The 27,449-nt window shown below is 47.8% G+C and overlaps 1 protein-coding gene across 2 annotated transcripts in view; it reads right to left on the reverse strand.

Moving 5' to 3' along the window:
- SLC30A9 (solute carrier family 30 member 9) overlaps positions 1-27,449 on the reverse strand; it is a 680,727-nt gene that overhangs the window by 586,627 nt on the left and 66,651 nt on the right. For both annotated transcript variants that reach the window (XM_078678253.1, XM_078678252.1), the window contains exon 2: positions 18,217-18,381. In XM_078678253.1, the coding sequence (XP_078534379.1) occupies positions 18,217-18,381 (165 nt within the window). The remainder of the gene's footprint in view (positions 1-18,216; positions 18,382-27,449) is intronic.

A 27,449-nucleotide genomic window follows, 5' to 3' on the forward strand; every position in this document is an offset into this window, starting at 1 on the left:
AATGGTAAAAATAGGTAACAGACAGTTGTGCTGCCAAGCCAGACCTGAAAAGGACACCCACACACCTAAGTTCTAACTCTTCCAGCAGTTAAATTATTTGATGTACGTGACACGCAGAAAGTGTTTTAGGACGTTTAATGGGAAAGCTGATATTTTGTTTCATAGCTCAGGTTCTTGAAGGAAACCTACCCCTGCAAAGGCTAAGAAGAACTTTCAAACAAGGCTGACTCTTTACAGTCCATTCCACATTTAAAACTACTGTATGACAGACTGTTCTTCTGAACAAGCATTTAACAGTATTCCAAGGCGGTCTTGCTGTATCGCTTCTCTCGTCGCACAAGAGAATGAGGTTTGTGTGTGCATTCCGGAAGGTGCATTCTACATGCTGGTTCTGGAAATGAAGCTGCCTTGTTTAGGATCCGAGTCCATATGTTTCTTGAATTACAGCGAGCAGCAGTACTAGGAGTACAGCGTTCAAAAGACTTCTATTTTTTTAGTCTGAGTTTTTTTTTTTGCGAGCCTCCTTTATTGCTTTATAACCCATTCCTGGGGGCGGGGACGTGGCTTAGAGCCTCAAGATGGCGGTCACACTCTAAGAGTATTCCGGACCCCTCTGTCATCCGCTTGTATCCTGAGGCTCCTTTTGCCATCAAAGAGTCACTGGAACTGGCCCGCATGGTACGCTGCCAGTACCTTCAGCAGGCTGAGAGCCCAAAATAACCATCCTGCAGTATCGCTAGCGATGGCACGGACCCGATGGGCGTGCGTCTGAAGGCAACATGGCGGCGAACTACCTAAGCTCCACAACCTGGCTGCAGTAACTTGAGGGCTGCAGCAGAGACTGACTTGGAGAGAATCCGGCCCTCCGAAGCAGCGGCAGTGCACCCACAATGAATCAGACGGCCTGCTGCGTGAAGGATCACCCCTGCGGCTCGACCCCCTCACCAAGTCAAGATGGCAGCCGCCAGACGAGAAATCGAGAAGCTGGCACCTTGGGTGCGGCGAGATTGCTGAGGTACTCGGCAAGAATTATCAACCAGTTGCACCCCCAGCATCGTGCCGATATTGCGTCGAAGCCCTGGCCAGTATCACCCCTTCCAGCAGCAATGGTGGCGAGTGAAGAAACCATAGCTTGGGGAATCAGATTGTGGGGGGCCCTCCAGCTGTGCTGCGGACCCCGGAAATTAGAAGAGGGGCTGCTGTGCTCAAGAAGGATAGACCCAGGCCAACGGACTGAGGACCCAGCTATGTCTACACTCGAGACCCGGGGGCGTAGGTCCCCTAGCGACACGGCCCCCGAGGAGAACTGACACCAAACGGCCCTTGCTGCACGGTGGTGCCAGAGTCTGCCGCGATTGACGAAGGAGGCGGCTCGCAGGTGGCTCCCTCCACTGGAGATACCCACCAGAGAGGGAGGAGACACCACCCACGCCAAACAGAAATAAAGACCCACTGGTTGCATAAGTCTCCAGAACGCCAAGACACCGGAAGAATCCCACACATACTGTGCGCGAAGCTGAATAAGAGGAACCAACAGTGGAATCAAAGGACCCTTTCCTCACCCCCCCCCGCCCCCCCCCACCCCGGGGCTGGGGGCTGGACCTGGCCTGAAGGACCAGACGCACAACCCACAACAGTCCCCTGGCGCCCCTTGACCAAGACATCTTCCCCTACTGAGGACTCGCCGCCATCCCTTGCCACAAGAGGTGGCAAGTACGATCCTGTGGCCCCAGAGGGGGCTATCATGACGAGACTGAACCCCCCCAGTGTGGTGTCAGCCCAAAGAGGTGAGTAGAGGAGAAACACGGACGGGCACCACTGGGCATATAAGGATCCGAGACTCCAGCCAACAGGACCCCATGACCACCAAATGCAGCATTGGGCCCTGGAGAACCGCGCCCTGACGTTGACTCCTTGAAGTAACAGTTGACACAGGTGCGGGACACAGGTGCTCAAGATCTCCCAGCTGGTTGGAGAGGGCTGATGGAGATAGGAGATTCAATAGCCCTGGGGACTCAACGATATCGCTAGCATAGGCTAAATAGAGAAAGTTCAACAAAGTGCAACATCATTTAAACTGAATAAATCCACCCCTCAATCCGCCATCCTGGCAGAGACGGCCCACTAACCGGACGTCGGCGGAGCTATCGAAGGGAGTGTGCTGGCTCCCCAACGGTTGACCCAGTCCTCCATGGGAAAAGATAAAGCAGCAAAACCTCCCTCAACACAAACCCAAATGGAGCAGTACATCACGAGCGGGACTGGTGATGGTGATGCTGCCCACGGTAAGGCCACCCTCCCCGAAGAAGATCTTGCCGCGATCCTGCAAGCCATACGATACTCACAAAACTCACTGCAGAACAAAATGGGTGTGGTGTGGGTCGGCATGGCCCTCATAATACAAGACCTCCGCAATGCCACTGCCTGCATAACAGAAACAGAATCCCTCTTTTCCACAATGGAGGGCGATGTACACTGTTTAAAAGAACAGATCACGCAACTCCAATCTCACACTAGAGAGCTTTACAGAAGCGCATAAGATGCAAAAAAAACGCTTGCATTGCAACAAGCTCCACCGAGTAGGCATTCCCAAAGGAGCAAAATCTGGGCAAGTGGCAACCTTTGTTGAGACCTTGATCACGTCATGGATGCCACAGACGGCCTATCAAAATGGTTCACTGTGGAGTGCGCACAAAGAGCTCTGGCACCCAGGCCACCACCGAGTGCACCACACCTGCCTATAATAACCAGAATCCTCAACTTCAAAGACAGGGACGAGATCATACTGGCTGCCTGCTCCCAGACAACCCTGCCCTAACAAGGCCACAAAGTCATGATCTTCCAAGACTATAGTAAGGAGGTTAGTACAAAGCGCTGATCCTTGTGGAGGTAAAACAGAAACTGCAAGCCCTGAACCTCCAATATAGACTGTTGTTCCCGGCTCATCTCAGAATGGTCTTCAAAAACAAAACCCTCTTCTTTGACACTCCAGAAGAGCCATGGACTTGGGCAACTGAGGAGCGTCTCCTCCGGTCCCATTGTAGTGTGTTTATCTAGGGACCTGAATCGATATTTCTATTTTATGCCCTTGTCCGGTTATAAATCAATAATATCCATACAATGGCATAAAAACCCTATTCATAATTCAGTCGTAGCACATGCTGTCACATTAAGCAAGCCTACTCCTCCAGCCCCCTAGAAAGCACACCGAGTTCTCTAAATAAACCAAGCCTTCAGCAACCTGGGAAGTCCCCATTGCCTTTGTTTTGATTTCGTCCGAGAACTCCTGTAAAGCACTGTAAGAACGACCAGTTCTTAGTGACATATTTATTGACGTCTTATGTCCAGCCTTACGTCAAACCCGGCACCTTTCAGGTATAAATATACCAACGCTGCCTTAAGCAACGACACGGTGGTGGTGAATCTGGAGCAGCTATCTACTTGCCCGGGAGCCCAGCTGATGCGAGAGCCCACGGACGCTGCCCCTCCCTTTTGACGCGCTGAGAAAGACGCTGTCTTTTCTCCTGCCGAGAAAATCCAGCTCCGGCGTTTCCAGCCTACCCTTGCGGGTGACTGGGATATCGAGTCCTGAGAGAGAGATACCAGCCCTCCTGCTTTCTATTACCCAGGTACTGAACTGACTAAACCCTTACAGAGAATTCTTGAGTCAGATTCTTGGCAAAACAAACTTAAACTGCTACTTACTTACTCCTTCCCACGTATTAGGCTTAGGTCAGGTACACCGGGGTAGGCGTATTTAGAAGCACCAGTTGAGTACGATTAGTCAATGTATATATGTATGTATATATTTTATCTATTTTAAAGTATCATATGGCTAAGAAACCATATCAATGCTTTTACAGTATTATTTTATAATCCTGCTTTTACTGTACGCACTTTACTTTACTATAAGTATTGCAATTGTAGCAATTCATTTCTCTTGTATGAGGAAGGAGACTGCTCAATAAATTATACCTTTTATTGAAAACACCCGTCTCTCTTTTCTCTGCAATCTGGTGAAACCTAGTACGCACCTTTGACTGAGTGAAATAGCTGTCTTTTGTTTTCACACGACTCTAGAGATATACTCTTAATCAGGGAGAGCAAAGTTGTCATGTTTTATGGTTGTCAGAAGCTAAATCCCTTCTTGTCTATCCAGGGAGGTTAAACTCCTCCTCGCTTATTCGAGAAAGTTTCTAGTGACCTCTGAGCTAGCTGGCAAAAACTTAAGTCTAATATAGTCAGTAGAGACCTAGTTAACCTCAGTCCTACGTCTACACTGCTGAATATATTATTAAAATGCGCAGAGCCTATTGGAACTATAGGAACTACACTACACCATGAGACCACCTCTTCCCCTGCACTGCATTCTGAAACCATGGCACCCAAGGGCTTAGGCCTCAAAGACAACGCACCAGATCTCGTTGAGGATGAAACGACCGCAGAAACACATCCGCATAGCCCACGGCTGCCGCCCGAACCTCCAATGATCTGGCGAATCTTCCAAAACTCACAGACCCAGGAGCGTGGAATTTAATATAATATCTACTTTTCCATGGGGCAGGTTGCTTCATACATCTACTTGCCCTGTACATACTGGGGCTGAAGGTAGTGGTAAGCAACATATCCAGGGTTAGAATGCCCTTTTGAGTCTGTGCAAACCTACTAACTTGCATGTTTTAACAGTTTTCAATAACTCTTCTCTAATCTTTTCCCATATGGAGAAATGTTTCAAATTTACTCCTGACAATGGCAGACGTAAACCTTCTTCCACAGTTGGAAAAAAAGTGGTTGGAGGGAAAGTGAACTTGCAAACACTCAGATTTTCGCATGAGTAAATCTACACATGCAAATTAATGCAGTGGACAAATATTATCTAGGAGTACCATTTATTGTCCTACTTCTGTAAATTCTTGGGAATTCACGAAAGCCGTAAAGCTGCACTTAATGCAAGGACATATACCATGGGGCAGTTTTGAGACTCTTTAATAATTGGGCTCCTAATTTGGTCTGGCGTTGTGTGAGGGAGCCCCCGCGATAATCCCCCCTTTGAAGGAGACAACCATATCAACCGACCCGTGGGTGCCTTACCGTACGTAGACTGTGAAAACCCGGAACAGACTATCTCGATAACCAAGGGTTTTTGCTTTCCAAAACTGCCCGGCAAGACTGACACGGATCCGGAAGCGGCCCAGCCCTTGGGAGGCGGAACAGTCAGCCGTAATATCCAATTAAGAAGAACCTCTAGGCGGAGTCTGAAGACCTAGAGACTTGGACGTTGCTTTACTTTCTTTAAACCTTTATAGAGCCGCATCTGCTTTCTTGCCAAAGAGACCAGAGCCATCAAAAGGTAGATCCAAAAGTGTTGCCTGTACATCTGGAGAGAACTCTAAAGTTTTAAGCCAGGCACTTCTTCTTGTAGCCACAGAAGATCCCATGATCCTGGCAACAGAGTCCGCCGTGTCCAAACCACTCAATCACCTGGCGAGCAGCCGCTTGAGTGTCCTGTAACACCTCATTAAAAAAATTTCAGTCATCTTCGGACAATTTTGGAGCAAGTTGTTTCGCTGAGTCCATTAGGGCATGTATATAGCGACCCAAAAGACAGGTGGCCGAAGAAAACACCTTTTAGCACTGATCGAGCTTCTTTGACTCTCTGTGAGCCGGAACCTATGGAAAGGCACCAGAAAACTTCTTTGAACAGGCAGCCTGGACCACTAGACTCTCAGGGGAGGGATGTGATGATAAACATTCTGGATCCCCCGGAGCCACCCTGTATCTCCTGGCAATAGCCTTATTAACTGCTGGAGCCGAGAATGGTTTGCGCCAGAACTCCAATACAGGATCAGTAATTGACTCATTAAATGGTAGCAGAGGTTCTACAACAGAAGTAGGAGAGTGGAGAACTTCCGCCAGAATATTAGATTTAAATTCAACAGAAGGAAGCTGAAGGTCCAAAAGTTCTGCTGCCTTTTTAATTACTGTATGGTAGGGGACAACATCCTTTGATGGAGCATCAGAAACAGGAGAAAGCTCCCACTCAGGAGACACATCAAGGCCACTTGCCTCTTTTAATTCCATAATACAGTCATCAGAGTCCTCAACCTCACCTTCCTCCATTTCCTCAAGGCGAAATCTCTGCTCCTCCAAAACTCTCTGGGCTTCTCTCCTAGATCTTATTCTAGGCAGCACGCCGGTGGAGCCGAGACCGACTCTGAAGGACCTGGAGCCGGCGCCGTACACGGATCCGTCGGCACAGCCTGCGCCGATCGAGTTTGGGCGGACGGCGCCAGAGAGGATGGAAACGGCGTCAACGTCCTCAGCACCGGGAAATGCCATGACGGAGCCGCCGGAAGAAATGGCATGAAGGGAGCCTGGGCTTGGCCTGAGGAACCCCCAGATTAAACGCTAATGGACCCATGGGACGCATAGGTGCTCCAGAGGGGTACAGAGCCCCATGGTATACTCCATACATCGCATTTAGATAATGCGAAGGATCTTGACCCGGGCTTGGAAAAGGGGGATACGCCCCAGGGACAGACTCCGATGCAGGCGCTAGCGTGTTCGGGCCAGCCGGCGCCGACAGCGGATTCGATGGAGTCGCCTGCTCATCCGGCACAGGAACCTCTTCTACCGGAGCCGGAAAATGTTCCGAAGTCGGTGACGGAGCCGGCGTCGGAGATCGAACAGGAGAAGCTGCAGGCGAAGCTGATCTCACAGGAGAAGCTGGATTTGAGGGAGGAGGAGGCACGAAGTCCTTACGGCGTCGATGGACTGGAGAAGTCGACTTTGGAGCCGCCTCTCCATCAGAATGGCGTTTCGAAGAGTGCCTCTTCTTCTTATTATGCTTCTTGGCTCTTGAAGCATGCCCCGACATCGATTTTGAGCCCGATCTCGACTTGGAGCGTGACCTCGACCTTCTGCTTTCTATTTGTTCTTTCCTCATTTTTGCCATGAAGCGCTTCACTTCTCTTTCTTTCAAAGCCTTCGGATTCATTTTCCTGCAACAGGCACATCCCTCGACGTCGTGATCCGACGATAGACACCAAACGCAGTCTTCATGTGGATCTGTAATGGGCATATGTCCTCCGCACTCCCTGCAAGGCTTGAACCCGGACTTCCTCGATGACATCCTTGAAAGGAAACAAGAAGAAGCACAGGAATAGAGCCTGAAACACAAAGTATCAAGCGAAACTACGGAGAGTCCTAGAAAAACCGTTAGCGTCGACGGCGCGGAAAAAAGGGAACTGATGTCATCACGCCGACGAGGCTCCTTTATGGCTCCAGTGACGTCAGCGGGGTCGCGAGCAGAGCTATGGTTCTATGACGTCGTCCTCGTCGGTGTGGAGAGCTACAAAAAAAATCTGAATGCTGCTGGCGCAGGGAATATTCACAAGGTGAGGAATCCACTGGCACATGTATCCATCAGAAGTGGCTATGCGACGTCTGGCGCATATGGAACCCCAGAACGTGACCATACACTCGCACCTCAGCGGCACACCATACCCAAGAGCGCATTGACCTAATATTTATGCCAGCCCCGACTGTCGCCCGGTAACAGATGTCCGTATCCTCCCTCGAGGCATATCGGATCACTCTTCCCTCCTCCTCAAGGTGGGAGGTACTGTGGGTACCCTGCACCCCCTCTGGCGGCTCAGTGCCTGGTTCCTCCAAGACGATAAGTTTCGCCACACACTCGAGAAAGATATCAAATAATATTTCCAGGACAACTAAAACACAGTCCCCTTACAAGGTACGCTGTGGGAAGCTGGCAAAGCCAAAATTTGCGGGCTTGCCAAGGGGCATCTCAGGACCATTGGCCAAAGCGAGCTGGCTCTCCCTCCTGGAGGCCCAGGCGAATCGCCTGGAGTGGACCGCGGCTGAGAAAGGACAGGAGGAGAAACCAGAAAACTAACACTGGACCTCACTCTCCTTCCCCAGCTAACAGGGACAGAGAGGACCCTGTAGGACCAACCTAATACAAAGAAGGAAATAGGGGATGCTATCTCCTTGACCCCCGCTGGAAAGAACCAACGGGTTTCCAGCGGAATACTATACGGCATACCGTGAAACCTTAATACCTCACCTGCATGCGGTTTATGGGGAAGTGGCAAAGACAGGAGCCTTCCCACCGGAGACGGAAATGGCTACAATTGTGGTCATATCCAAGACGCAACCCCCATCGGCTTCCTGCTCAGAGTACGGCCCAATCTCATTAATCAACACTGAATTTAAAATCTAAGTGACAATCCTAGCCACAAACCTTGAATCGGTCCAACAGCCTCATCCACCCAGATCAATGCAGATGTATGCCACGCCACAGCACGAGGCACTGCATATGGCACCTTCACTTGGCATTGCCCACCGCCAACTCCTCACCCCTTGCCTCGTCCTTTTACTACTCGACTTCGAAAAAGCCTTCGATACCGTCGACTGGCAATATTTGGTGGAGGTGCTGGAGGCGATGGGCAGGGGATACCACTTTCGCAGCCGAGAACGAGTATTATACTCTAACCCCTCGGTACAGGTGCTCATAAATGCAGCCCTATCAGAAACTTTCCAGATTCGGCGGGGGACGTGGCAGGGGGTCCTTCCGTTGCTCCTCCTTTTTGCCCTTGCCATTGAGCCACTAGCCTGCCATGTCCATGCTGATGCCCAGATTCAGGGTTGCCACTGGCTGGGAGCACATGAAGACTGCATTGCTCTTTAACAGGACGAAATGCTCCTTTTCCTTGCGGACCCGGCCTGCCCGGGCTCCAGATGCCTTAAACTCCTCCGCTCCTTTGAGGCAGCCTCAGGCTTGCGCATAAACCCAGCCAAATCGGCTCTGGTCCACTTATACTTTTCTGGGAGTGCATACACTGGCAGGCGGATATCCACATAAAATGCCTTTCCTTTAAATAGCTTGGCATTTGGGTAGCATTGCTCCCAGAACTCACCTGGTCACTCAACGTTAGTCCCTTACTTTGGAGAACGAAAACGGACCTCTGCAGGTGGCAATCCCTTCCTCTCAACCCAATGGGTAGCGTCGCCTTATTTCAAATGATGGTACTCCCTCAGTTCCTATACATAATCCATAATCTTCCAATACACCTCATTCGTGGATGGATCCGAACACTAGATAGCATAACCACAGCTTTCCTATGAAATACCTCGAGACCATGTATGGCCCTACCTGCCTGTCAAAAGACTCCGTACGATGGTGGAATGGGCATAACCAACCTTTATTTACGTTATCTAGCCACTCTCCTCATGGTGATACACGACTGGTTTACCGGAAGCTTATCCGATCCGGCTCATCGATTTGATGTAGAGAGCCTTAGATTCTCCCGGATCCAGTCCTTGCTCTACGGAGCCCAGATTCCCAGCACACTGCCCGCTGTCACTAGAGCAGTTTTGATCGCTTGGCGCTCAGCAATGCGATACACACAATGGGACAATAAACGAACACTACAAACACCCTTGTGGCATGGCACTTGGCTTGGAGGAGTGGGAACGCTAGAGGGCTTTCGCAAATGGGCCTTGGTTGGAATCTTGCAGCTTGGGAACATATGGAGAGGAAATCACATTTGCTCCTTCCTAAACCTACATAACTCATATACACTGCATCTAACCCAGTTCTATAAATACCTACAACTCAGACATGCATTCACTCCCTATACACCTGCAGACACCACTTTCCCAGAATGTTGTCCTTTAGAAGCCCAAATCGTGATGGGTGACCTTGGCAACGGAGGGATATCCAAGATATACTGCTCCCTAGTCAATAACTCCCTGATCTCCCTAGACCCCCTCAGACGTCGCTGGGAGGCCTGGCTGGCCCCCCTGGAGGAGCAGGAGCCTTGCACAAACACTATTTCCGCAAGGCCTCGGCAAATCCAACTCTATTATCTATACCATGCTTACCTGACCCCAACCCGTCTGCACTGTGCGGGGTACTGAGCGTCCCCATATGCCCACGATGCCAGGTACAACCCACAGATTTCTGTCACATGGTATGAGCCTGTGGCCATCTCACCTTATAGTGGGAGAAAGTAGTGTTCGAGCTGAGCGTTGTCCTGGGCTGTGAGGTCCCACTTAGCCCACTAGCCCTACTCCTGGGAGTCATGGATGACCTGGATGGGACCTGGGTAGATACATTTTTTCTTGGAATGGTTATAATGGTGGCCAAACGTGATATAACGGAAGCGTGGAAGGACCATGCTCCCCTAGAATCATTAAATGGTGTAGCGGGGTAGATTGGTGCGCAGCACAAGAAAAACCCATATATGAAGCAAGAGGCAGAGTGTGGGGGAAATAGCTGGGACTATTGCTTTAATTAGAATGAAGGGAGACTGGGAAATGAAATGGAGAAGAACATGTCTAAAACAATTTCACACTGATAATATACCAAGAAGACCTATGATAACATTTGCCGCGCTAACTAAGTTTTGTCTATGCCGCTGATTTTGTATGTGTATGCCTTTAAAAATCCAATAAAATTTGTAATACTTTTTTTTAATCAATTTCTGAATTCATTATGGGGATTAAGCTTCATACTGCCTTAGTAGGAATGGTATTGTCACATTCCTTATGGTGGCGAATTACTTCATGCTCATTTTCACTTCACATTCCAGGCTATTAGACTTAGCATATAGAGAGTATCTGGACAACCCTCTGGTCACATTGCGAAGTCGCTCTCCTGCTTGGAAATACAAACAATACGGTTTTGGCCTACACTTTGCAAGCACACAGTTTATCCATTGTTCGAAAATGTGCGCATCTCTTTAGGCCAACCGAAAATACCCAAGCTTAAAGTAAGAGTTACTTACCTTCGGTAACGATGTATCTGGCAGAGACGTTGTCTAGCTGCAGATTCCTTAACTTAGAATACCCCCAGGCATCAGACTGGATCCGGAAATTATTTGCAGTAGCACCTTTGAGCGTCGGGGAGCGGCGCCACACAACCTGCCCTGATGTTGTCCACGTACGTGACGTCAGCGAGGTCATATAAGTCCCTCCCGGCGCTCTGACGTCAGTTTTCTTCGGAGAAACTTTTCCGCTGCACAACACGGAGCCACCAACAAAAAACTGTAAAAGTAGGGGAACAGTGTGCGAGGGATGAAAAATCTGTGAATAAAGAAGGAGGATGGTGGAAGACACTATAGTAAAAGACAGAATTAGACACTGCCTACACATAAGTGGAAATCTGTGAGAAAGAGCCCCGCAAGCTAAGCGAAGACCCTTCCCCGAGTGCAACAAGGGAAGAACATCTTAATAGACAGAAATAGACGGATATTGCCATGTAGAACTGTGCCGTCTAGTAAGAACGGGCACAGAAAGAACAACAGTCCACTGTAGGAAGGTATGAAAAGACTGACTTTTTCCCTATAATAACAGAGGTTGGAAATAGAGCACAACCGTCCCCCTAAGAGGATGACCAAGAGGAGACCAGGACCCAGAGTTAATAGAGAAGACGGAAGGAAGGGAAGGTAACTGGAGAGGAAAACAAATCTCCTCATGAATCAAAAGGCACCATATTACAGGAAAGAAGCCCCTCAGCAGATATTAACTGTATATGGAAACACTCAGGGGGGTGCATCAATCTGAACTCCCTTGAGAGATAACCCAATGGTAACTGAAGAGGCCAGTGGAGAATACCACTCGGCAAGGTCCTCGCAGAACAGGGAGGCTGGCTGGGCCTTAAGAAATCTGCGGCTAGACAACGTCTCTACCTGATACATTGTTTTCGAAGGTAAGTAACTATTACATATGATAGAGACATCTAGCCGCAAATTCCTTAACTTAGAATAGATACCACAGCCATACTCCAAAGGAGAGGTGGATCTGCGACAGAACAACAAAAGGCGCCAAGCATCTGAACCGGCAACAGTGTCACTGATAAAGGGGGGAGGCTGTGGCTGAACAGCCAGACAGCAACCCAAGCAGCTCGGAAGAGCAGAAATAACGGGATGGTAGACATCCAAAATAATGCCAGAATAGTGCTACACCATACCCGTATAAAAATGACAGGTGGAACGGCATGAGCCATATACCCGAACAAAGAAGAGAGAGGAAGAAGGACCACTCTCCCCTAAATGGCGCACGGTGAGTACACCGACCCATGGTCGAAAAGAACCTGAAAAGATGTAACCAGTGCCTAACAGACTAGCCTATAGAAGGAAGGCTGAAGGAGCCGGTGCCAAGAGCCCAAAGGCAAGAGCTAGAACCTGAGCAATGTGTTGGGAATAGCAGGCGGGGCAAGAAACACGCCAAGTGCACACCCAGCCCCCAAAAAGGGAAAACAGGGGCAAATAGCAGCAATTTTTAAACCCGCTGAAGAAGGTAGAAACATGCAGCAGGCAAACGGCCATAGAGACCGTAAAGTGGGGTACACAAAAATGCATAGGGGTGCCCGACAGGGCAGTATGAAGCCAATGTGAGAAACAACCCACAAGACAGACTTGCAGGTAGTAGCCAAGGACCACTGCCAGCAGAAGAGCTGTCCCACAGGCGTAGCTTTTACAATAGTAGGAGACAATTTGGAAAGAATTGTGGGAAGAGTCTCGGAGTCCGAGACCAAACACTCCAGAAAAGACAAGTACAGTATCTAACACCGAAAAGGGGAGCAGTTGTCAAATTGGAAAATCACCCCAGTAAGCGGAAGCAAGGAGGAATCTTATGGGCAACTTACAAACAACTCAAAAAAGCTCCCCCACACATGGAGACATAGGCCCAGACCTTGCAGCCTCGAAAGAGGTGGCGACGCAGGTAGAGACAGAACTAGCCAGGAGCATGAACCATGTCCATACCGGATCATACCTAGCACAGTAAGGACAGGCAGGAGCCGCTTAGAAGAGGAGATCATGAAACCTCCCAAGGAGGTGGAACAGGCAACAGGCAGGATAAACCATGGTGTATAGAAGATGGCATGAGGGTAAAACAGAGAACACTGTACAATGGACCACCAGGGGACACGTGGAGCCCACAGGATCTCCAGGCCCAGGTGAGTTAAGCAGAGCTATATAATAGCATACAAGTACCCCACATGGAGTAAGTACACCCCAAACAACGGGGAGAACCTCTTAGGCCACTAAAGCCAAGCCAAAAGAATGCAGTAACGAACCGAACCCGTGAACATGAGTTGCGAGCCCTATGACATTACCGAGCTGCACCACCGGCTCAATACCACAGACAGAGGACCAGACACAGGAAACTGTGAAACACTGCCACAGCAGGCCAACAGTCAGCTCAACGCAAAACGCATCCAAGGGACACCAATAAAAGGGTAATTACCCTTGACCACAGAAAAAGAAGACGTAAGGCTCACTGCCCAAGTTAAACACAAAGCGCATCTATAAGGATGCTAAATGAAAAAGTACCACCACAGAGGACAGGCCTAAGAAGACCTAAGTGGGAGGACGAAAGCCCGCAAGGAGCCGGTGAACCGCCGATTCGGCGTGAGCATCAAACAGCAAAACCCCATATTTTCAGGGAAGATGCTATCTTGCAACCAAGCAGGACGTCTTAAGGCAAAAGAACCCCCCCATAGCTCGGCCTAAAGAATCCGGAGTATCTAAGGCTGAGCGGATTGTGAATTCGGCAAGGTCGCGGACCATCCCGGAGGAGGTGAAGGAGATGAACGCAAGCACCTTCAGAGGTGGTAGAAAGCAAAGACTTCGCAGAGTCCCACTGGGCAGAGGTAGCCTGAGCCAGAACACACACTGTATTTAAAGACTGTAGGGCTGCACTAGTGGATGCAAAGATGTTCCTACCCCATGACTCAAGCCATCTGGACTCCTGAGAGGGAGGAAGCGTTAGTGGGGGCATGGAAGGAAAGGCAGTCTGTAAAACGAACTCCTGTGCATCAGGGTGCACAAAAAGACAAACAGGATCATGTGGAGCTGGACGTTGGCGGTAGAAAACTGAACGAGCCACGGGTCACCCGAAGCAGGCCGAATCCAGGTACCCAAAAGGGCATCATAAAGCGAAGCCTCAAAGGGGAGAAGCGGCTCCACATTCCCGGACCCACGGTGAAGGACCTCAAGCAAGGGGTCCACAGACAAGGGGGCAGAAGGAGGTTGCATGTTTAAAATGCGAGAGGCCAATGAGGCCACTCTCAGAAAAGCCGCACTAGCCTCTGTAGCCCTCCGAGGAGGGGACAACAGCTCATCAGTGGGGGAGGGTTGTAAGCTGACCCTCCCAGGACACTGAGGGTGCGACCAATGCCCCATTGAAGGGAGCCCAATTGAAGAATGAGGGTCCTGATGGGGTTCCTGGGGAGGCGAAGAGCCTACCGGATCTGGAAGCTCCTGAGGAGGCTCCACAAATTCCAACGGTGGCACTGGCAAGAATACCTCCGGCATCGCCAGGCGTGAGCGCGACGCCGAACCAGGGCTGGACTGGGAACGAAAACCGGCCCTGGCAAAGTGCTCGGCCGCCCACCCGGGGAGGGGTGGGGGGGGCTGGGTGACCGAACTATTTGCCAGGGCCCAAAACCACCCTTCCGTCCACCGGGGGATTGCCCGGTGCCCGCAACAGCCAGTCCAGGCCTGCGCCGAACTCTCTCTAGAGGCCTCCAGAGAAGTCCACAACCTGGTGTCAACACAGCACCAAAACGACGCATGCCGGAGCCGATCGTGCCTAGTCAGTCACAGACTCAGCAGCATCCGGCGTCGAGTCTGCACCGGAACCACGACAAGATCCCCTTCCGAAGAAGGAGAAGGCGCCGGAGAGGCAAGCTTCCGACGCCGCTCCAGCGCCGGCTCCGCCTCAACCACGTCAGGCTCCGACTACAGAGAAAGAAGCAGAGGCAGAGCCGGGGAGGCGAGCCTACGGCGCCAGAACGGCATAGACCCCAGCTCCGGACAGGCAGCCGTCTGCACTGAAGGCCGGGGTGTGCTAAAGGCAGGGCTATGAGCACCGGCAGTCACCTACGACGCCAAAGAAAGCCCAGCCTGTGTGAAAATAAAGGGACGAAATGCGTAGGCTGTTGCACATTTTGGAATTGTCCACCTGTAATATTATGAAATTAAAGATGAAAAGAAGATGAAAAAGAATAGGATTGAGAATCCAGCTCTCCTGCTTGTTGCTTGCCTAAGAAAGCCCCAGTCTTCGTTGTTCTTCGGCCTCCTGTCCTCATGATCTCCATTTGAGAATGAAATTATTCTGCCTGTTAATCCTAACAGTTTTTTTGCTACATCAGATTTTTTCCCTCTCACGAAATTGACGTTTTCTTTAGTCTGCTATCTTTTATGTTCCTCTTCTCCCCTTTCAACACTGGATTCGGAGAATAAAAAAGGGAAGCAACAGACCCTCACTCTACATCAAGAAGCTTCGGACAACTCTGCTAAAATGACCAGCTTTGACAAGAACACAAGACTATGACCATCAGAACCGGAATGCTAAAATGAAGGATCCAAGTGTAACAATCACAAGATGCCTGTACAAAAACCACCTTCCCTTCGTTTTAATAAATAATGCTTGCATAAAACAAGATTAAAAAAAAAAAAATTAAACACACACCAACACACATTACCAAGCTTAGATTACCCAAACCAGTGCAAAGTGGATAAAACCTTTTTATATATACTTAGTAAGCATATCTCTGGGTATTTTCATTACAAAATGTCAAAATAGAATCATTAGCTTTCAAACCACACACTGGCAATTGGCACCAAGAATGCTCAAGGCATGTTCTGAATGTAATCTCTGCCTTGGCCATGACCCAAGTGTGATGAGTATGACCAGTTGTAGGTCCTTTTCTCACCTTACCAAAGGGACAACCTACACCTGACTGAAGAACCTTAATTAGTGTGAAACAGTCTCAGGTTGCTTGTTCCATTTCAGAGAGGACCTGGCATGGCAGTTCGGGCTGGAATGTTTCTATTGGAGAAGGTCAAGGCGGATTTGCATATAGTTGGGTTTAATTTACAGTGCCATTGTGGGCAAAAGAACAATGGACTGGTATTTACCAGTAATTCCAAATGGCTGAGATGAATTCAGGTGTCCCTTCCATCACGTTTTTGTTTACTTCAAGCTTAAATACAGCAAATGCTAAGACACAACTCAATATAAATCACAGGCATGTCATAGCCCCCCTCAAATTTCAATGGTCTCTTTTGAAGTTTAATGTTCAGCCACTAACATTAATAATAATATAATAATAATATAAAAAGCTTGTAGAGCGCTCAGTAACGCCATCACGGCGTGTCCCCGCGCTAAAGCCATCAGTGAGCAGCATGACATGAGGTCCTTAGCTCTAAGCCGTGTATAGATGAGTTTTAAGTAGGGATCTAAACCGTGATTCACTGTTCTCCAGTCTCAGTACAAGGGGAAGTTTATTCCATTGTTGAGCTGCATGTAGCGCAAAGGAACGCCCGCCTAATCTGGCCTTCCTTATCCTGGGGACTATCAGCAGTCCGGCACCCTCCGAACGGAGAGTCCTGGTCGGTTCATAGCGATTGACTAAATCCTTCAGGTAATCGGGCGACCTGTCCCAGACAATTCGGTGACAGAAGAGGAGGCACTTAAACAGCACACGTTTCTTCACAGGCAACCAATGAAGCGCATCCAGTGCCTTTTGCGAGTTGGCTCTCCTAGGTCTTCTTAGCACCAGCCTGGCGGCGGAGTTTTGTATAACCTGAAGGCGGCCTAGGCTCCCCTCGGTTGCCCCTAGGAACAGTATGTTTCCATAGTCCAACCGCGAGGTCACCAGTGCCTGAGTTAGTGTCTTTCTGGCCGCTATGGGTAGGAGGTCTAGGGTTTTATTTAGGGTCTTTAGGACTCCGAAACATTTGCCTACCAACCGCCTTATGTGGCCCTCGTATGAGAGAGAGGGATTCATCCAGATTCCTAAATTCTTGGCCTCCTCACAGGGTGTGGGAACAGGACCCAGGCACGCCGGCCACCACTCAGCTGACCAGTTTTCACTTTTCCCCCCCACCACCAACACCTCTGTTTTAGAGCCATTGAGTTTTAGACAATGGGAGTCCATCCACTCAGCCAATGCCTGCATGCAGGATTTAAAGTTGGCTGGAGTGTTAGAGGTGTTCTGCGATAGGGAGATCAGCAGCTGGGTGTCGTCGGCGTACGATACCAATTCCACCCCAAATGATTGTACCACCTTCGCCAGGGAGGCCATATAAAGATTAAAAAGAGTGGGGCTCAATGCTGAGCCCTGAGGCACTCCCTGATCTAATGGCATCTCCACTGACCGACATGTCCCTTGCTGTACCTGGAAACATCTTTCCGTGAGGAACGACTGCAACCAGCGCAGCGCAGGACCAACGACCCCGGCTTCGTTCAGACACCGCAGCAGAATGGAATGTGCTACGGTGTCAAAAGCCGCACTTAGGTCGAGCATGATCAGGGCCATAGTTTGGCCTACATCTGCCCCAGCTCTTAAAGTCTCAGTGGCTCTCAGGAGCGCCGTCTCCGTGGAATAGCCTACCCTGAAACCTGACTGAGAGGGATGAAGTAAATTCCACCTCTCAAGATGTTCCGTCAGCTGGGTATTGACCACCTTCTCCGCCACCTTCGCCACGTATGGCAACAAGGAAATGGGTCTGAGATTTTCCAGCACCTCCATGCTTACATTCTGTTTTTTCCTTATTGGCAATACTATGGCTTTCTTCCACTCCACAGGAATTACCAAGTTCATCACGTTTCAGCTTATACTTTAAAGACATAATAACTTAGTCTCCTATATGAAAAAAGATAATTTTCAAAATATATAAATTAATGGTCAATAAACATCACCAGCAGTCTTGCCAACAACATTACAAACTACTTAAACAAGGTGATTAGTAACATACATTCACATTACTAATCTGGCAACATACAATTAGGTCACATAATGTTAAGGATACAGAAGGGAGACAGCATGTTAACCAGAGCCATTTCTGAGAAACTCAAATCAAACTCCCAGTGAAACAGCGAGATGGGAGCTATCCAGTCAACTGGAAAATGATCGGTTCCAATCATTTTACACAAGAACAGATTTAAACAGAATGCCAGGTGATCATAATGAAAGATCAATAGGGGATGATAGGCTTCACTATTTTGTCATGTGATTCTAGCAAAATCCTAAACAGACAAATCCCCATAGATTATGGTCAACTATATCTGATAATGCAGCAGCCAATCACTAACAGGTTGAATTGTTTATTTTCATGGAAATTAGGTTTTAAGTTATAACTTTCGGTTTTTATAACATGGTCAATCAAATAATCATACCAGTAGTAGATTTTCCTGCTGGATTTGGTCCTTTAGATTCCTGTGATCCAGAGTTGTCTTTCTGGTCATCAGAAGAAAACACACGAATTTGTGATGACTGAATTGGAAGTCGCTTGACAGGTAGTAAGTACATGAGCGCATTGCAATTTCCGAACCTCCTGGATGCTGGAACGAAAACAAAATTCATCATTAATATTCACTAAAAAATACAAGCAATAACTAGTCAAAAACTAGCTCCATCGTAAGAACTAGAACAAAGTTTAACACCAACTACCACCCGTGCCAAATCACTGCCAAGAATACAGAGATGGCCGGGCACCAACTCTCTCTATTGAAGAAAATAAAACCATTTCTACCAGAAAGTGACTTCAGAACAGCTGTTCAATCCTTCATAATCCTGCAGCAGAATGGTGGCCATGCGCCACGCTTAGGCATCTCGGACTAGATAATGGCCCAACCTAATGGCATCCTATATGACACAGCATGGTTCATTAAGGGCCTAAACATTTATGATCACATCATGTCCGCCATGATGGAATTACACTCGTTCCCCTTGTCAGCCAGCACCATCTTCAAACCCAGCTGCATCACCTACAAAGCCTTCATGGTAGGCTCAATGTCTATCACGCTAAAAAACAAACAAAAAATATAAAGCAGCATTCCTTCCCCAGTTAGGTATCCCTGTATCCATCAGAACCACTACAAACGCCATCCAATTTAGAAAAAAGCTGAAGACATACCTGAATGAAAAAAAAAAAAAAAGGAGGCGGCATGCACAAGATGGTGGCTACGTAAGAGGCTGCTGTCGCTCCTCCACCTGCCTGCAGCAAAAAGCTGCCCAGATCAGCGGAACTGGAGTCCTAGAGTGACCACATCCCAGACAAGACCCCTCCAGACACATAAGTGGGAGTGCAGACACACTACAAGACTTCGCAGCTTAGTGTCTGACACAATGTTGATTGCGCCAAGGGCCAAGATGCGCAGACAGCCCGCAAGCTGTGGGCATGAGCTAACCCCTTCGTACACCTGCTGAGGGCTTCTGGTTTTATCGAGGTGTCCGAACTCTAGCACATTACTCCCGTGAAGTGAGCACAACATGCACAGATCTCCCTGCGGCTTAAGTGCAGGGACATGCCTCTGGCCTACGGTCATGCGGGGGGTAAGGGGGTGAGGTGGTACATGGGCTGCAGGCTCTTCACTCTCTGTAGCCCTTCAGATCCAGTGCAGCATAGTACGCCCTTCCTAATGAGCATGCACTCCAGTACAGACCTTGGACCACCCAACAAGCAGGATGCGGGGGTGACGATCGAGATGGGAGTGGTCTGAGTGACCCTACTACTACTGCTTGGCCAGCAGGCCCTTCTGATATCTCATTATGGTGGTGGCATGGCGCAAGAATGACTACATCCTACAACATATGCTCACATGCCCTTTGGGAATGCCTACTAAGGATAGCCAGCAGTATCCACGATGCACCACTACAGGGAATGGGGGGAGCTGCCCCTGACTAGGGCATTTATGGAATCTCTTTTCACCTTCCTACGCAAAGACCTCCAAACAGTGAAGTGGGATCTGTTGCAGGACTTGAGAAATGTAAAACAAACATGAGCTGGAGGTAATCGGCATCAATATCTGTACTAGAGGACAATGAAAGAAAGCAAAGTGAGTAACTTAAACACGTGCAACAAGAAGTTCTGCGACTACAAAAATAGCATTCTGCCCTTCAAACCCACACAGAGGACCTGGAGCGCACCATTCGGAGCGGAAGGGTTTGGATATATTGGGCTATGCACAGGCCCTCCATCACCAGATACTGGACCCGGAGTGGAGATCACCATACAGCTAGACCGAGCACACACAGTGGGCTGCGCAAGTGCTGGCGGGGGGTGTCCTTCAGAATCCCTCACATGCGTTCATGATTTTTGTAGTGTTTATTTAACTGTGCTTTGTTATCATTACACGCGCAGCATGTTCTCTGCACGCGCTGCCTGCCGGTGCACTATGACGTCAGGGTGTTCTACCTGATCACCGGCAGGCTGACAGTTGGGTGACAGTTGCTTGCCTCTGGCACTTGCGGTCAGACGTACCTTGGTGTCAGGCGTTTATACTTAATAAAGAATCTTCCACTTACCTGCATTGTGTCATCTCTACAAGTGGCGACGAGGCGGAGAGCTTGACACCACAAGGAACCCACGGGAAATTATTTACGCGAAGTCGGCGTTGGGTACGTCTTGATCCGTAATCACTTCGTTGGAATTCCATCTTTTGGAGTATGATCTGCTGACCTTCCGACGTGTGAGACTGGTGAGGAGAAGTGAAACGCATAGCAGCGTCACTGTTCTCAAGATACATCTGTTTACCCTCGTTCGAATCACAGGCGATGAAGCAGGAATTAAAGGGTGAGCCACAACTGCCCTTTTGAATGTTTTATCCTGTGCGTGAATGAGGAAGTTTGTAGGACTGAAGAGTGTCTCGGGGGGTTCCCGTTGTACACTGCCTGCAATTTTGAGTTCTGGTTGCTCCTCGTCCTCTCGCTGAATGCTGTTTGCGGAGACTGAAGGGCCGAACTTGTGAGGAGATGGTCTGCCTGTCTATTATTGCTTTCGCCTGCTGAGACGGCGTGTCAGTCTGAGACGGCGTGGAAGAGGGGCAGAAGACGACGCTTGAGTGAGGAGCGCCTTCGTATGTGGAAATTGATGTGATTCCCGCCCTCCTGCGCATCTACACGGAAAGCCTGAATTCCTGTCAAATTGGTTGGTGACGTCATTGGAACGCGGCGTGAGGCTACGTCGGCGGCCATTTTTAGAAGTGCTTTTCGTGTGTGTCATCTGCTGGTGATACGCACACCTATTGATTGAATGGTAAAGCTGTTTTCTTTGCGTTGAGGGGCAGATTCAAGGAAGATTTGCCCTCTTAGCAATTAACTTTGCTTTCGCAAGGAAGAGTGGCGTGTTATTACTACCGATGATGCGCACATCTTTACTGTTTAGAGACTAAAAAAAAAAAAAAAAAACTGACAGTAAATTTCTGGTCAATGACTTTGTAGGATTTTCTACAGAATGGAATGGAAAATACACTATTATAATTTATAAAGTGTCCTGAGGGTTGATTCAGTTAGATAATATTGTTAAATATTATTATTCTTTCGCTATTTTGAAGAGTAGGTAACGTATAGGATGGCTACAGGTAATGTTTGGAATCTATCACCTCCACAACCTTTCATACCATCTACTGGGGATGATGCGCTCAAATGGGAGGAGTGGAGGGAGTATTTTGAGAATTATTTATCTACTTTTGAGGGGGAAGAGGAGTTGACCCCGGAAAAGAAAAAGAGAATCCTACTTCACTGTCTGGGAGCAAAGGCGATGAAAATATATAATAAGATAAACAAGAAAACTAGGACTGGTGATGTTTATGAAAATGCATTAGAAGATTTGACTTTGTATTTCAAGCCTACCATCTCTATCTCTGTTAACAGATTCAAGTTTTTTCAACGCAAGCAAACACAGGAAGAATCTGTTGAAGATTATGTTGCTGCGTTGAAAAACTTAGCACTTACCTGTAGATTTGGGGCATTACATGATGAACTTATCCGTGACCAAGTCGTTATGAGATCCTCAAATAAACATGTACAGGAAAAATTGTGGGCCAAAGGTGAATTACCTTTGGAGGAGGTAGTTGAAATTGTAAAATGTACAGAATTAACAGGGAGATGTGCAAGGGCAGTATTACTGGAAGAGAAGTCCTCTGTTGAGGATAAATCTACTGTAGCAAAAGTCATAAGTTCTAAGAGGAGCTATGTAAAACCAGGTTCTGGATACGAGAAGGGTAAAGATACTGTCCATAAAAGTAAACTATCAGATGAGAGAAGATGTTATAGATGCGGCAGTAGATACCATTTAGCCAATGACAGGTCTTGTCCAGCAGTGAGGCAAAAATGTTCTAATTGCGGTATGGTAGGACATTTTGGTTTAATGTGTCCTAAGAAACAGAAGGGCAATACAAATGTAAAAGCGATAATTTCAGAGGAAGAAGAAAGGGTTACATCTTCAGATGAGGATGATATGAACTTATTTGTGTTAATTGTAGAAGACAGGCTAAACAAGAAAAAGAAACCTATCTGTGACATGAATATTGGTGGGGTTGATGTGTCCATTGTGGCAGATTCGGGCTCGCCATATACCATAGTGAATGAGGAAGTATGGATGGAGAAATTTGTACCGGTGTTAGGGAAAAAATTATTGAAACCAGATATTTTTCCAAAATCGTTCAATTATCAACCCATTGAAATGCTAGGTTTTAGGGAACTCGAGTTCATATTTAAATCCCGTCAAGCATTTTGCAAACTGTACGTCTCCAAAGTGGGTCCATCCGTGTTAGGATGGATGGATCAGGGAGAATTGGGTATTATTCTAGATCCCAACAGTCCAGATCCTGTCCTCATTTTACAGACTGAAGAAGATTGTAACGATTTCTATAAGAAAAGGTTTCCTGGGGTATTTTCAGAGAACATTGGGAAGCTTAGAGGTTTCGTCCACGAAATAAAACTTAAGAGGGACGCCATACCCTGCATACACAAGTCTAGGAATATACCATTTTCTATCATTGGTGAAGTGGAAAATGAACTTAAAAAGTTGCAGAAGGAGGGAATTATTGAACCGGTGGAATCGGCAGAGTGGGTTTCGCCATTGGTGGTCGCGAGGAGGTCTAATGGCAAGCTTCGCCTTTGCATTGATCTTCGCGATTTGAATAAAAACATTTTGGTAGATCAATTTCCCTTGCCAAAGATTAGTGAGATGCTGTCCCTTACAAATGGTGCTAAATGGTTTTCTACAATTGACCTTAGCTCCGCTTACCACCAGGTGGCATTGCATCCCAATAGCAGAAGTCTTACTACATTTGTGACCCCAATGGGGTGTTATAGATTCAAGAGAGTACCTTTTGGTCTGGCCTCTGCTGCGGCCATGTTTCAGAGATTAATGAGTGAACTCTTTAAAGGTGAAAAAGATTTGTTGATTTTCCAGGACGACATCATGATAACAGGCAAAAGCAGAGGTGACCATGATGCCAAGTTAAACAGGGTCCTAGGGTTGCTGGAACATCATGGGCTCACGGCAGATCTACGTAAATGCAAACTTGCTGCCAATAAGGTCACCTATTTAGGGCATGAGATTGATGGGGATGGTATAAGACCTAAAGAAGAGCTGCTGGCAGCAATTAGGGATGCGCCTGCACCCCAGAATAAAGATGAGGTGAGAGCATTCTTAGGGTTGTCTGAATTCTATGCTAAGTTTGTGAGGAACTTTTCTTCTAAAACCTTACATTTAAGGGAACTCATTAAGCAAAAAAATAAATTTGAGTGGGATGCAGTTTGTGAGGAGGCGTTTAGAAGGATAAAGGAAGACATTTGTGGTGCTCCACCCCTTCAAGGATTTAACCCCTCCCTGAAGAGCATAGTTACCACAGACGCTAGCAACAAGGGGTTGGGTGCAGTTCTTTCACAGGTCAGTGGAGAGGGTAAAGAAGTTACCGTTGCTTTTGCCTCTCGGTCAATCACTCCCACGGAGGTGAGGTATTCCGTGATTGAGAGGGAGGCACTAGCGTGTGCGTGGGCACTTAACCATTTCAGACAATACATTTGGGGGTATAACATCACCCTTAGAAGCGATCACAAACCTTTGATAAAGGTGCTGTCCACAAAGGGTCTCCTGGTTGCTTCCCCCAGATTATCTAGGATTTCCATGAAATTGTTAGAGTATAACTATGAGGTTGAATACCTCCCTGGAGTGAGAAACAAGGTGGCAGACTGTCTAAGCCGTTTGCCCCTTCCGTATGATGAAGAACAGGTTTCAGGTATAGACACTTTCTGTATTGCAAACATTCTGGAGGAGGTGCAGTGTATTTCGGTTGGGGAGTGGTCAGGAATGATGGAAAAGGATGAAACTTTACTTGAAGTGAAAAAATACATAAGGGCGGGCTGGCCGGACAAGAGGAAAATACCAGCTCGATTACGTCCTTTTTGGGAACTCAGGAATGAACTGTCAGTGGAAGGTGAACTTATTTTAAGGAGTGGAAAGATGATTCCGCCTAGGGATCTACGTCCAAAACTCTTAGACATTTGCCATGAAGGACACCTTGGGATTGGTAAGACCAAGAGTAGAGTCAGAAATTCTTACTGGTGGCCAGGGTATGACTTGGATATTGAAAGAAGCGTAAGAAATTGTGCGGCCTGCGAAAATTCAGATAAGACAAAACAGACTTTGAGACCACCTCTTCAACCACTATCTTGTCCAAACATGCCATGGGTCAGACTAGGTATAGATTTGTGTGGTCCGATTAGAGAAAGAGATGAACTGTTGTATCTGATTGTTCTTGTTGACCATTTCTCAAAGTGGCCAGAAGTAGAAGTGGTGCAGGAAGCTGATGCAAAAAGTGTTGTAGGGTTTTTGCGCAAACTTTTCCTGAGGGAGGGACTGCCTAAATGCATTGTTTCGGACAACGGCCCACAGTTCATTTCTAAAGAATTCAAGGAGTTTCTGGAGAAACATGGTATTGAGCACAAAACTACATCTGTGTACCATCCGGCTGGTAATGGTGCTGTAGAAAGGTTTAATCGAGTGATTAAAGGAATAATCCAACTGGCAAACCAGAATAACATGTCATGGAGAAAGCAAATAGTAAAGAATCTTTGGTCATTCCGAGTTACACCGTGTGTATCAACTGGCACCAGTCCTTTTGTACTTTTGAGAGGAAGGACACCAATCACAAAGGATAACATAAGTTGGGCCAAAACAGAAAGAGTCATGTGGTCTCCGGAAAAAATACAGGAAAATGTAAAAAAGTCGCAAGCAATTTGCAAGAAGTACTTTGACAGTAAACATGCTAGTAAAAGAATTAGCATTAAAGAAGGCGACTATGTGAGGGTAAAAAGTGCAAGGATCGCCAGGAAGGGAAAAAGACAATACTCTCAACCTATGGAAGTAAAAAAAGTGTTCTGTAATTCAGCCCTCTTAAGCGATGGGAAGTCATGGCATTTTTCTGCTTTGTCCTTATGCAAGGAGGGAGGTGGAGAGTGTGTCTACGATTCTGTTATGAAAGACAATGAAGTTTCCTGTTCTCAGGACTACGATTGGATTCTGGACCGTGTTGGAGCTGAGGGGTCTCGACCAGAGGGTACCGACGTTGTATCTTTGGGTACATACGAGGTGTTTTCTGAGATTGAGGACAACTCAGGTACGTCACGGTTGGAAGACGGGAGTAGTGGTCAGAGCAAGTTAGCATTAGAGAAGTACAGGTGTCTGACCAACAGTGATATTGGGTCGGATTCCGAGGATTCTATTTATGAAGATGTCGCGTCACAGGACGACAGTTGTGAGGATGAACCCAGTGTAAGCCGATATGGAAGAGTAGTTAAGCCTCCAGCTAAATTACAAGATTACGTGTGTGATTAGCTGCGGGTTCTTCTCTTCCCATCTGCAATCACTCATGTTATCCATGGGTTCCCTTGTTGTTAGGAAGGGAGATGTGTAGTGTTTATTTAACTGTGCTTTGTTATCATTACACGCGCAGCATGTTCTCTGCACGCGCTGCCTGCCGGTGCACTATGACGTCAGGGTGTTCTACCTGATCACCGGCAGGCTGACAGTTGGGTGACAGTTGCTTGCCTCTGGCACTTGCGGTCAGACGTACCTTGGTGTCAGGCGTTTATACTTAATAAAGAATCTTCCACTTACCTGCATTGTGTCATCTCTACAATTTTCAACTCAAAACAGCTATTCTTCAAAAAGAAACTGATGCCCACCCTCAATTCAGTTCAATTCCAAGGACATAAAGTTGCTATGTTTCAAAACATCTCGGCCCGACACTGATGAAATGCAGAGGATTTTGACCCGCCACTGAACAGCTCAGAAATAAAGGCAAATCTTATTGCTGGGATCACCCATTCATCATCATTATCCACAGGGAGGATAAACGCAACCAAATAAAAACCCTGGTGGAGGGGCACCGCCTCTTGAACATTCCAGAACATACAGATTAGAACTCTCCTCCACGGAGGCCCAGCAAGACTGCTAAGGGACAGGCACCCCAATGGCACCAGGTCATGAGATCGACAAAGGGCTTATGCCCGGACACCACTAATATTTCCCTTGAACGTCAAGCAATACTAAAGAGCCTAGTAGGAGACACTGTACGTCAGGATAAAATCTAAACCTGAGACTTAGACTGGTATTGTATGCAGGGGCCTCACCTCATAGCTAAGCAGCCTTCTTCCTGCTTTAGAAAGGGCAAAGGGCAGGGGGACAGACGAGTGCAAGGTCTTTCGATGCACTGTCACATGTGGACTACACTGCCCCCAGTACAGGATCCACCACCAGGGCACATTTCTTTCCCAGCAGTGTTAACTGACTATGTTGTTTCCTTGTGTTTCTGTTCAGGTTTCAGGCAGATAAGCGGTAACACTCACTGTATCCAAACGGACACTCTCAGACTCTGGAAACTATTTACATTCACATGCAGCCATTCTCACCTGCTTGTTGGCCACGCTACAAATACACTGCCCACATCTGGGGGCTGACAGTGCACAACCACATTAGCATTAAGGTAATTACCTTCAATGTGCGAGGCCTTAGCAGCTCAGCTAAGAGGCCAGTGTTACAGTCCCTATTAGAACAGGATGGTGGGGAAATTGGTTTACTTCAACAGATGCATCTGTTGACCCAAGACTGGCACAGGATGAAATCCCACCAATACCCACACCAGTACTTCTCCTCCGACCTAACCAAGAAAGAGGGTTGATGCCATCTTATTTCACGTTCCTTCCAAGGGGCGGCTGAGAATAAAACGGCCTAAATAAAAGGCAGACTACTAGCATACGACATCCAAGTGAGAGGGCTTTCACTTACCACAACACAACCATTTATGCCCCAAACGAGTTCCATAAGCGATTCGTGAAACGGGTGGCGTTGGAAATCTTTGAATCCCCTGACCATGCAATTTTGATAAGGGGTGACCTCAACCTAGTGATAAATAATTACATGGACAGGTCGCGTCTGAGCTTTGGACAGGCAAGGGACCTCTTGAGAGGAGGAATGGAGTAGTTGCAAGAGGTATGGATAGGATACATACGGAGGATATCACACCCTGTTGTGTAGTTTCCACCAATCAGTACTGCACGTTGTGGACAACATGAACTTAGGACGGTGCCAGGCTGATTCCAAGCACCCCTCTAGGAT

The sequence above is a fragment of the Lissotriton helveticus genome, chromosome 2_2 (genome assembly GCF_964261635.1).
Source record: "Lissotriton helveticus chromosome 2_2, aLisHel1.1, whole genome shotgun sequence".
Lineage (NCBI taxonomy): Eukaryota > Metazoa > Chordata > Amphibia > Caudata > Salamandridae > Lissotriton > Lissotriton helveticus.